This window comes from Colius striatus, chromosome 25, assembly GCF_028858725.1.
Source record: "Colius striatus isolate bColStr4 chromosome 25, bColStr4.1.hap1, whole genome shotgun sequence".
In the NCBI taxonomy this organism is placed as follows: Eukaryota; Metazoa; Chordata; class Aves; order Coliiformes; family Coliidae; genus Colius; species Colius striatus.
The window spans coordinates 3,720,070-3,731,059 of NC_084783.1; the positions used below are offsets into that span (position 1 = coordinate 3,720,070).

The 10,990-nt window shown below is 55.4% G+C and overlaps 1 protein-coding gene across 1 annotated transcript; it reads left to right on the top strand.

Annotated features, from left to right (window-relative positions):
• The first annotated feature begins 103 nt into the window (after nucleotides 1-103).
• COPE (COPI coat complex subunit epsilon) lies at nucleotides 104-6,812 on the top strand. Its single transcript, XM_062015166.1, has 10 exons — nucleotides 104-266; nucleotides 521-583; nucleotides 1,624-1,724; nucleotides 1,890-2,042; nucleotides 3,100-3,153; nucleotides 3,567-3,648; nucleotides 4,630-4,785; nucleotides 4,982-5,050; nucleotides 5,527-5,601; nucleotides 6,496-6,812. The coding sequence occupies exons 1-10, from the start codon at nucleotides 141-143 to the stop codon at nucleotides 6,541-6,543; spliced, it is 927 nt and encodes a 308-aa protein (XP_061871150.1). The 5' UTR covers nucleotides 104-140; the 3' UTR covers nucleotides 6,544-6,812.
• The last annotated feature ends 4,178 nt before the right edge of the window (nucleotides 6,813-10,990 follow it).

Consider the following 10,990-nt stretch of genomic DNA (forward strand, 5'->3'; position numbering starts at 1 on the left):
TGGCTGCCGCTCGGCAGCGGCTTCCGGCGCCGCGGTGCCGTTTCCGCTCCCCGGCCGCTCCTATTGGCCGTTTCCATGGAGACCGCGACTCCCGGCAGCCTCCGCGGCGCCGGCGCTTCCGGCGACGTGTCTGAGGGGCGATGGCGGCCGGGGCGGACGCGGCCTCTGCGGCTCAGGGCGGCGACGCCGACGAGCTGTTCGACGTGAAGAACAGCTTCTACATCGGGGCCTACCAGGCCGCCATCAACGAGGCTCAGCGGGTCAAGGTAGTGGCGGCGGGGGGGTTGTGCCCTGCTGGGGCCCGCGGGGACGCGCCTCGCCCCGGCCGCCGCCTCCCTCGGGCCCGCCGGTGCCCCTCGTCACAGCCCGCCGCGCCCCGCGCTGTTGTCCGTGCTCCTCGCTCTTGGGGAGGCCGCCGGGGCGGGACAGGGCTCCCGCAGGCGCTGGGGAAGGGGTGCTGAGGGGCGTTTGGCTGCGCGGGTCCCTCACGGAGGTTCTTTGTTTCCTGTCACACCTTTAGCCGTCTAATGCAGAGAAGGAAATGGAGAGGGATGTCTTCCTGTTCAGAGCCTACATTGCCCAGGTGAGGCTGGAGTTGAGGAGCTTTCTGGTCCTGTGAGTCCTGTGGATGCTGCATCACACAGTTGGGGCATGGTTTCACCTTCAGCACCAGCATGTGGCTCATTCATAGAATGATAAGGGTGGGAAGGGCCCTGCAGAGCTGCTCCAGCCCAAGCTCCTGCTAAAGCAGGTTCCCCTGGCTCAGGGGGCAACAGGAACGTGTCCAGGTGGGGTTGGAAACCTCCTGAGAAGGAGCCTCCACACCCTCCCTGGGCAGCCTGGGCCAGGGCTCCCTCAGCTCAGCACCAAAGGACTTGCTCCTCCTGTGCCAGCCTGTGCCTGTTACCCCTTGTCCTGCCACTGGCCACCACACAACACACACTGGCCACATCTTCCTGACACCCACCCTGTAGGGATTGATCAGCATTGCTGAGCTCCCCCCTCAGTCTCCTCTTCTCCAGACTGAACAGCCCCAGGTCCCACAGCCTTTCCTCACAAGGAAGATGCTCCAGTCCCCTCAGCATCTTGGTGGCCCTGCACTGGCCTCTCTGCAGCAGTTCCCTGTCCCTCTGGAGCTGGGGAGCCCAGAACTGGCCACAGGACTCCAGATGAGGCCTCAGCAGGGCAGAGCAGAGGGGGAGCAGAACCTCCCTTGACCTGCTGCCCACACTCTCTTGCTGCCCCCAGGCTGCCATTGGCTTCTTGCCCACGAGGGCACGTTGCTGCTCATGGGCAGTTTATTCTCCCCCAGCACTCCCAGGTCTCTCTCCTGGAGCTGCTCCCCAGCAGGTCACCCCCAGCCTGTGCTGGTGCTGGGCTTGTTCCTCCCCAGCTGCAGGACTCTGCCCTTGCCCTTGGTACCCCTCAGCAGGTTCCTTTCTGCCCAACTCTCATAGCAGGTTGATAAATAGTCCACTTGAGTTTGTGGACTTTGGCCACCTCTGTAGAGTGGGATGTGAGGCATCAGGCAGAGATTCTCTGTTCCTGTTTGTTGCCCTTGCTGAGCTTTCAGGGAATAAACAACCTATTGGAAAGTCCCAACTTCTTTGTTGCCTTCAACAGAGGAAATATGGTGTTGTCCTGGATGAGATTAAAGCCACTGCCAGCCCTGAGCTCCAGGCAGTGAGGATGTTTGCAGAGTACCTTTCCAATGAGAGTCAGAGGTAAGTGCTGATGGGCTGGAGCTGTGGGGAACATCTTTCCACATGGAAACTTTCCTGTAGAACTCTGATCTTTGTTGTGCTTTTGTGGTGAATCTCAGAGGCAGAATGATGAGAGAGCTTTGCTTAGGAACAGATCATTGCAGATTTCACTCTGTCTCTTCACAGGGATGCAATTGTTGCTGATTTGGACAAGAAGATGGCAAAAAGTGTTGATGTGGCCAATACAACCTTCCTGCTGATGGCAGCTTCCATCTACTTCCATGACAGGAATCCTGATGCTGCTCTGCGCACTCTGCATCAGGGGGAGAGCTTGGAATGGTAAATGGAACAGCCCCTGGCCTCACAGCACAGAGTCACAGAGTCCTTTGGGCTGGGAGAGACCTTTAAGATCAGAGTCCAGCCTCTGGCCCAGCCCATTGCCCTCAGTGCAACACCCACCCAGCTCTGAAACCCCCCCAGGGATGGTGACACCTCCCTGGGCAGCTGCTCCAATGCCTGACAGCCCTGGCAGCAAAGCAATTCCTCCTCACATCCAGCCTCAACCTCCCCTGGTGATACTTGAGGCTGTTTCCTCTTGTTCTGTTGCTTGTTCCCAGGGAGAACAGACCCACCCCACCTGGCTACAGCTTCCTTGCAGGTAGTTGTAGAGTGAGAGGGTCTCCCCTGAGCCTTCTGTTCTCCAGGCTCAACAGCCCCAGATCCCTCAGCCCTTCCTCATCTGAGACAGGCTCCAAATCCTTTCCCAGCTTGGCAGCCCAGCCCTGGATCCTCTCCAGCACCTCCATGTCCTTCTTGTACAGAGGGACCCAGAACTGGTCACAGTATTGGAGGTGCAGCCTCACCAGTGCTGAGTGCAGGGGAATGAATGATCAGCTCCCTGCTCCTGCTGACAGCACTGTTCCCCAAATGCTGAGGGTGGGAAGGGCCCTGCAGAGCTCATCCAGCCCAACCCCCAGCTAAAACAGGTTCTCCTAGATCAAGGGGCACAGGAACATGTCCAGGTGGGTTTGGAAACCTCCCAGGAAGGAGCCTCCACACCCTCCAGACAAACTTCTCTGGTCTTTGCTTTCTAAGCCAAAAGTGGTTTGGTGCTTATCCTACAGCAGCAAATGTATTGCTCCCTTGTGAAACCTCAGCACTGGGTTTATTGATCCACATGTGTTCAGAGCTGCTGAGATAAGTGTTATTTATGTCAGTGCTCTGAGGGAGCTCTGAGCTGGGCCTGAGCTTCCCTGTCCACATCCTGCCCTGGGGGCTCCCTCCTGGGCAGACTGCCTGGGGCAGGGAGGTGGCTTGCCCTTGGGTTGGCCATGGCAGGGCTCAGGGGGCAGTAAAGCCCTTGGGGTGAACATGACACTGCTCTTCTTCCTTACAGCATGGCCATGATGATACAGATTCTCCTGAAGCTCGACAGGCTCGATCTGGCTCGGTGGGTTTGTGTCTCTTTGCTTCTTTCCTGCTGCTCTGCTGGGGTGGGTCATGGAGAATTTCCATCCCCCAGCCTCCCAGCACCTGCAGTGGGCAGAACAAGGTGTGTCTGGCTATTGGTGCCCTTTTGTTCTTCACACTGGAGATGATAGAGCTGGATACAGCTAAAGGAAAGGAAGGAGCTCTTGGTTCAACCTTGCCTTCAGCAGAATGTGGTTCCAGCCTCTCCCAGGGCAGATCTTTCCCAGGCTGTTCCAATCACCACGAGGTGTTTGTGCCATGTTGCCAGCTTACTGTGCCTGTGGTGCTGCACTGATGGAAGGGCTGAGACAAGAAACTACACCCTTTTTGTTTCTATCTTAAAGAACTTGCCTTTGTCTTTGTGTTGTGTGACTCCCACTTTTACTCCTGAAGCAAAGAACTCAAGAAGATGCAGGAGCAAGATGAGGATGCAACTCTGACTCAGCTGGCAACTGCCTGGGTGAACCTGGCCATAGTGAGTACCTGAGATAGGGGATCCCCACACCACCTCAGAAACCCCACTCCCCACCCTGTGCTCACTGCTGTTCCCACATCATGCTTCCAGGAAAGCAGCCAGGGGGTTGTTGGTTTGGGATTTGGGGCTTTTCTCTCCTTCAGGTACACAGAAAACACTGGTAGCTGGTTTCACAACCTCACAGGCTGTTCTGGTGGCCAAGCTTCCATCCTTTTGGCTGTGCTCCTTCGCCTTCAGCTCAGCCAGGGAAGAGCTAAAACCACACTTGAATAATTCACAAAGCTTTCTGCTACAAAATGGAAAGCTGCAGTGGCACTGGCATGCAGACCTCACAGCTAACCTCCAGGAAAACAGTGTAATTCCCTGCTGAGAGCAAGCTGTCCTTCAGCAGGGTTGTGAATGGGACCAACAGAAGCTGTTTGGCAGGTGATTGGAGCAGAAGTAGTTGCCTAAAATCCCATGGAGCCCAAGGCTCTGCCTCCAACAGCCTCTGACACCAACACTTCTATCTGAGCATCCACTTGGTTTTGTTACAAACCCTCTCACACACAGCCCTTCCCTGCAGCTAGATGTTCCTGAAGGTCTTTGTTTCCATGAGGGATCCTGCCTCTAACTGGTGGAATCCCCTGCATGTGGAACCTTCCTGAAGCTGGAACCTTTCTGCCCATACCCTGTGGTTAATGAGACAAATCTCACTTCATTGTCCTTTGTGACATCAGACATCTGAAGTGCTTCTGGAGGGTTTTTTGAGTGGAAGGCTGAACCTTTTGATCATTTCTGAAATGGAAAGCTACTAAATACTCTTTCCTCTGTGGCCTGGCACTGAGCTGTTGTGGTCCTGGAGCTCACCTGGTTGCCAACAGCTCTTAACACTGCTTCTTAATGAACTTTGTGCCTCAGTCCTTCAGCCTTGGGCAAGAACATCCAGGCTTCTTTGCAACACATAATGAAACTGTGGGTGTTTGTTTCCTCTCTCTGCAGGGTGGGGAGAAGTTACAAGATGCCTATTACATCTTCCAGGAGATGGCAGACAAGTGCTCTTCCACCCTCCTCCTCCTCAATGGCCAAGCTGCCTGCTACATGGCCCAGGGCAAGTGGGATGATGCAGAGGGAGTGCTGCAGGAGGCTTTGGACAAGGTGCTGCCTGGTTTTGCCACACAGATTTGCTCTCAGGGGGATAAAGAGTAAAACAGCAAAGCTTTTGCACTGTGAGACTTGGCCTTCCCCAGTGAAGTGAGCTCCAGCTTGGGCACAGGTTCTCCTTGCAGAAGTGTGCTGGTTGCTCCAAGGCAGAGAAAAGCCAGATACATCAGGTGAATGTTCTTGTTTTCAGGACAGTGGCCATCCTGAGACCCTGATCAACTTTGTTGTCCTGTCACAGCACTTGGGCAAACCCCCTGAGGTGAGGCTTCTTCTCTTGTACTGGGGCAGGCAGAAACCAACCAGCCTCTTGCTGCTGCTCAGGGCAGCTCCTGTCTTCCTGGGGCACGTGGTGGCTTTGGGTTTTGCAGGTTGGTGGGTTCTCCTTGGGCTTGGCATTGACAGAATGGCTGTGGGCTGTGGGGAGCTCAGGGTTTGTGGGGGTATTGTACACAATGGGAGATACTTGAGAGCAAGGCCTGGGCAGAGAAAGAAATGCCTCCAGTGCTGACTTTGGTTCTCACAGGTTGTTTTTCTTGAACCCACTGGTGAAGGTCTAATTTTTGGAGTCCAGAGTGTGCACAGGCCTTACTGGTTTTAACTGGGGCTGTTGACATTGGGGACAGTGAGAAATCAGGTCTTTGCTTGCTGTAAACAAACACATCAAAGTGGGATTTCAACTCTTGGCTTCTCCTCATGTTACCTCCAGCTCCCAGTTCCTCTCTCTCGTCCCCTCAGGTGACCAATCGCTACTTGTCCCAGCTGAAGGATGCACATAAAAACCATCCCTTCATCAAGGAGTATCAGGCAAAGGTACTGAGGGCTTGCTGAGAGCAAACTGGAGTGACCACACCTCATAGCAGTGGCTCATGGGGATTCTTTACCAGTCAGATCCTTCTCTGCCCTCATGAGCCCACATCTGGGATATTGGGGTTCTGGGCCCCTCAGTTGCAGAAGGACAGGGAGCTGCTGGAGAGAGTTCAGTGCAGGGACACAGAGATGCTGGAGTGGAGCATCTGCCTTGTGATGAAAGGCTGAGGGAGCTGGGGCTCTGCAGCTTGGAGAAGAGACTGAGGGGTGACCTCACTCATGGTTACAAATGCATCAAGGGTGGGTGTGAGGAGGCTGGAGCCAGGCTGTGCTCAGGGATGGCCAATGACAAGGGGCAATGGGCACAAGCTGGAACAGAAGAGGTTCCAAAGAAGCACAAGGAAAAACTTGTTCCCTGTTGAGGTGAGGGAGCACTGGCAGGGGCTGCCCAGATGGGCTGTGGAGGCTCCTTCTCTGGGGACATCCCAAACCCAGCTGGATGAGTCCCTGTGTGCCCTGCTCTAGGTGCTGCTGCTCTGGCAGGGGGGCTGCACTGCATGAGCTTTCCAGCTCCCTTCCAACCCTTAACACTCAGTGCTCCAGTGATTCTCCTCCCTTCCAGCACTTCCCAGCCCTGTGAGTGGTGTTAAACTGCACCTGGGCACATCCTGAGAGAAGAGCTCTGAGACAGGTTCCAACCCCAAGGCACAAGTTTGTTACCATCAGCGTGATGCCTAAAGTCAGGAAACATCCCTCTGGGAGAGAGAGTTTGGGGTGAGGGGTAAAGGGAAAATGCAACAACCAGAGAAACAAATGAGGGCCATTCTCTTCAGCCACTGGAGGGTTTGGGGTTACCAGCCCAGTTCAAGCTCTGTTCCTCTCGTTTGTGCTTTGAAGGAGAATGACTTTGAGCGACTGGCCATGCAGTATGCCCCCAGTGCCTGAGGAGAGGGAGGAGCCTGCCACTGCCCTGTGCTACCCTGGCAACTGCTGTGCAAAGCTTCTGGGTAAAACAGAGTGCCCTGGGCCTGGCTTGGCTCACCCTTGGCAGGATCAGTGCCAAGCTGGTGCTCAGCCTGTGTATAACGTGTAGCCAGGGGCAGTGAAAGGCTGTGTTGTTGCTTACCTGGGTCCTGAGCTCTGTTTAAAATGCAGTGCACAGCAAGAGTGTGCAACACTGTAGCTTAAACATTCCTAATAAAGCCTTTCCTGGAGCTGTGTGCCACTGAATTTGTGGGGTTCAGGTGATTTTGCCCTGGGCCTGTCACCTGTACCAAGGGAATGCTCGTGGGAAGAGGAATGAGGGGGGTTTAAACCATCTGCATGGTGCACCCTGAGTTATGGATGTTCCCTCAGGCTCAGCAGTGACTCCTTTGCCTTCCACATGCTCTGGAAGAAGTGTGCAGAGCTGGAGGGGTTACTGCTGGTGAGAGGGAAAGCTTCCCCAGAATAAACCTAATCCTATTGCAACAGGCTCAGCCTTAAGCTGAAGGTGGGCAAAGGCAGCAGCTCGTGCCTGGGGCCTGGCAAGTGATTCCTGCAGCATGTGTGGAAGAGACTGTGAGCACCAGACCCTCCTAAAGCCTGGTGGGGGCTGCACATGTCCTGGGGTGGGACAGAACATGGTCCCAATGCTGGGATTGTGCTGCTGACTCTGCAGAGAGAGACCTGGGAGTGCTGGGTGAGAATCAACTGCCCATGAGCAGCAACGTGGCCTCGTGGGCAAGGCCAATGGCAGCCTGGGGGCAGCAAAGAGTGTGGGCAGCAGGGCCAGGGAGGTTCTGCTGCCCCTCTGCTCTGCCCTGCTGAGGCCTCATCTGGAGTCCTGTGGCCAGTTCTGGGCTCCCCAGCTGCAGAGGGACAGGGAACTGCTGGAGAGAGGCCAGTGCAGGGACATCAAGATGCTGAGGGGACTGGAGCATCTTCCTGCTGAGTAAAGGCTGTGGGACCTGGGGCTGTTCAGCCTGGAGAAGAGGAGACTGAGGGGGGAGCTCATGAATATTGACCAGTATCTCACTGGTGGGTGTCAGGAGGTTGGGGCAGCACTTGTTTCTGTTGTATCCAGTGCCAGGACAAGGGGTGATGGGATGGAGCTGGAGCACAAGAAGTTCCATTGAAGCATAAAGCAAAGCTGTTTCAGTGTTTCAGTGAGGGAGCCCTGGCCCAGGCTGCCCAGGGAGGTTCTTTAGGAGGTTCTCAAACCCATCTGGACACATTCCTGTGCCCCCTGACCATGAGGAACCTGCTTTAGGGCTGGAGGATCTTCCAGTCCTCCTCACTGTGTGATTCTCTGGTTCCTGTGGCACAGGAGGAGAAAGTCCTTTGGTGCTGAGCTGAGGGAGCCCTGGCCCAGGCTGCCCAGGGAGGGTGTGGAGCCTCCTTCCTTGGAGAGCTTCAAAACCCCCCTGGACCTGTCCCTGTGTGACCTGATCTAGATGGGAGCTGCTTTAGCTGGGTCCAAGTTTGGACTAGATGATCTCTAAAGGTCCTTTCCACCCCCCTCTCCCTCCCATCCTGTGATTCTCTGTAGCCTCAGGCTCATGTGCAGCATTTGGGCTGCAGCAGGTGCTTGTGTCCCATCAGCAATGGCAGGAGCCAGATGTCCCAAGTGAGACCCTCACTGGCACTACCCCAACCCTGCATCTTGAACCATCTTTTGGGGAGGGGGTGAAAAGAGGTTTCCACCCCCCTGGAAATGCATCCCCCAGCGTTTCCTTTGTGCCCACCTCCCAGGATGCCTCTCAAAGGGCCCATTGTCTCTGCCTTGGCTGGGGCAGCCAGCAGCTCTTTTCAGTGAGGGGGGTTATTCGTGGTCCAGCCTCAGATGAATGTTTCCTTTGTGGAGCTGTGTGAGGGAGCTGTGAAAGGGGCTTGTGTGTTCAGGGCAGCCATCCCCTACTTGATGGGCCATGATAAATTGACTTAAAAAATGTAAACAATACAAGCAAGTGGCCTGAGCAGGAGCCAGCACTGTGTGTGTGAGACAGGGGGAACATGTCGTTCAGACCCTGAGAGGAAGGAGTTTGTGTTTTGTCCTTGCTGCCCCAGACAATCAGAGAGGCTGCAGAGCACAGGCTGCAGGCAGAGCAATGGCTGGAAAGGAGATTAAACTCATTTAGGCTTGGTCTTTTTCTTCTGTGATTCAGCTGCTTCAAGTTACAGTTGTGTGTGTGCATGTGGTGAGCACAGAGGCACAGGGTGGCTTCAGCTGGCAGAGCCCTTTCAGCTCATGGGGTGCAGCCTCTGGCCCAGCCCCATCACCCACCAGCCCATTGCCCTCAGTGCAACACCCACCCAGCTCTGAAACCCCTCCAGGGATGGTGACTCCAGCAGCTCCCTGGGCAGCTGCTCCAATGCCTGACAGCCCTGGCAGCAAAGCAATTCCTCCTCACATCCAGCCTCAACCTCCCCTGGTGACACTTGAGGCTGTTTCCTCTCCTTCTATTGCTTGTTCCCAGGGAGCACAGACCAGCCCAAGGCCAGGCTGCTTGTGCATCTCAACCCTCCTGACTGAAAATGCATCTTATTCCAAGACTGAGCTGTTCAGCACCTGCTTCCAGCCCCTGGAACACCACACCAAGCCCAGGTGCTCCCTTCACAAAGCAGCCACAGAGGATCACAGGATGGTTTCAGCTGGCAGAGCCCCATCACCCACCAGCCCATTGCCCTCCGTGCAACACCCACCCAGCTCTGAAACCCCTCCAGGGACAGTGACTCCAGCACCTCCCTGGGCAGCTGCTCCAAGGCCTGACAACCCTGGCAGCAAAGCAATTCCTCCTCACATCCAGCCTCAACCTCCCCTGGTGACACTTGGGGCTGTTTCCTCTTGTTCTGTTGCTTGTTCCCAGGGAGAACAGACCCACCCCACCTCACTGCAGCTTCCTTGCAGGTAGTTGTAGAGTGAGAAGGTCTCCCCTGAGCCTTCTGTTCTCCAGGCTCAACAGCCCCAGATCCCTCAGCCCTTCCTCAGCTGAGACAGGCTCCAGATCCTTTCCCAGCTTGGCAGCCCAGCCCTGGATCCTCTCCAGCACCTCCATGTCCTTCTTGTACAGAGGAGCCCAGAACTGGCCACAGCCCCAGACCCCTCAGCCCTTCCTGATGGCACCAGATTGTGTATTCCCTGGTTCTCCATCTCAGTGTGAGGATCCCCCAGCTGCAGTTTAGCCCATGGTTCTGGTGCATTGGAGCACAGCTCAACCCCAGTTCCCTCCTCCATGGCCAAACCCAAACACCACTGCCATGTCTTTAGCCCAAGCCTGCTGCTGTGCCTTGCCCTAGTGCTGCCAATTCAGGGGAGTCTTCATCTTGAAATCCCACTTCTGGTGAGCCCAACATCTGCCTCCCTGGCCATGGCTGAGCATGGATTGCTTTTCACTTGCAACATGTACACAACAAGACTCCTGTTCCCTCATTCACCAGCCAGAGTGGGAGCTGCCTCGGGTGGGGACATTTTAGGAGCATGTGTTTGTGTTGTTTCAGGTGCATCCCCTTATTCCAGGAGCCTTTGCACTGCCCCAGCTGCTGCAGCTCAAGTGTGGTGCTAGAAATGGAGCCACCTGATTACTCTGCAGGGGTGAGGGAGGGATGAAGCTCAAGTGTGGTGGTAGAAATGGAGCCACCTGATTGCTTTGCACTGGTGAGGGAGGGATGAAGCTGCTGCAACTCAAGTGTGGTGGTAGAAATGGAGCCACATAATTGCTCTGCACTGGTGAGGGAGGGATGAAGCTCAAGTGTGGTGGTAGAAATGGAGCCACCTGATTGCTCTGCACTGGTGAGGGAGGGATGAAGCTCAAGTGTGGTGGTAGAAATGGAGCCACCTGATTGCTCTGCACTGGTGAGGGAGGGATGAAGCTCAAGTGTGGTGGTAGATATGAAGCCACCTGATTGCTTTGCAGTGGTGAGGGAGGGATGAAGCTGCTGCAGCTCAAGTGTGGTGGTAGAAATGGAGCCACCTGATTGCTCTGCACTGGTGAGGGAAGGATGAAGCTCAAGTGTGGTGGTAGACATGAAGCCACCTGATTGCTTTGAACTGGTGAGGGAGGGCTGAAGCTGCTGCAGCTCAAGTGTGGTGGTAGAAATGCAGCCACCTGATTGCTCTGCAGGGGTGAGGGAGGGATGAAGCTCAAGTGTGGTGGTAGAAATGGAGCCACCTGATTGCTCTGCACTGGTGAGGGAGGGATGAAGCTCAAGTGTGGTGGTAGACATGAAGCCACCTGATTGCTTTGCACTGGTGAGGGAGGGATGAAGCTGCTGCAGCTCAAGTGTGGTGGTAGATATGAAGCCACCTGATTGCTCTGCACTGGTGAGGGAGGGCTGAAGCTGCTGCAGCTCAAGTGTGGTGGTAGAAATGGAGCCACCTGATTGCTTTGAACTGGTGAGGGAGGGATGAAGC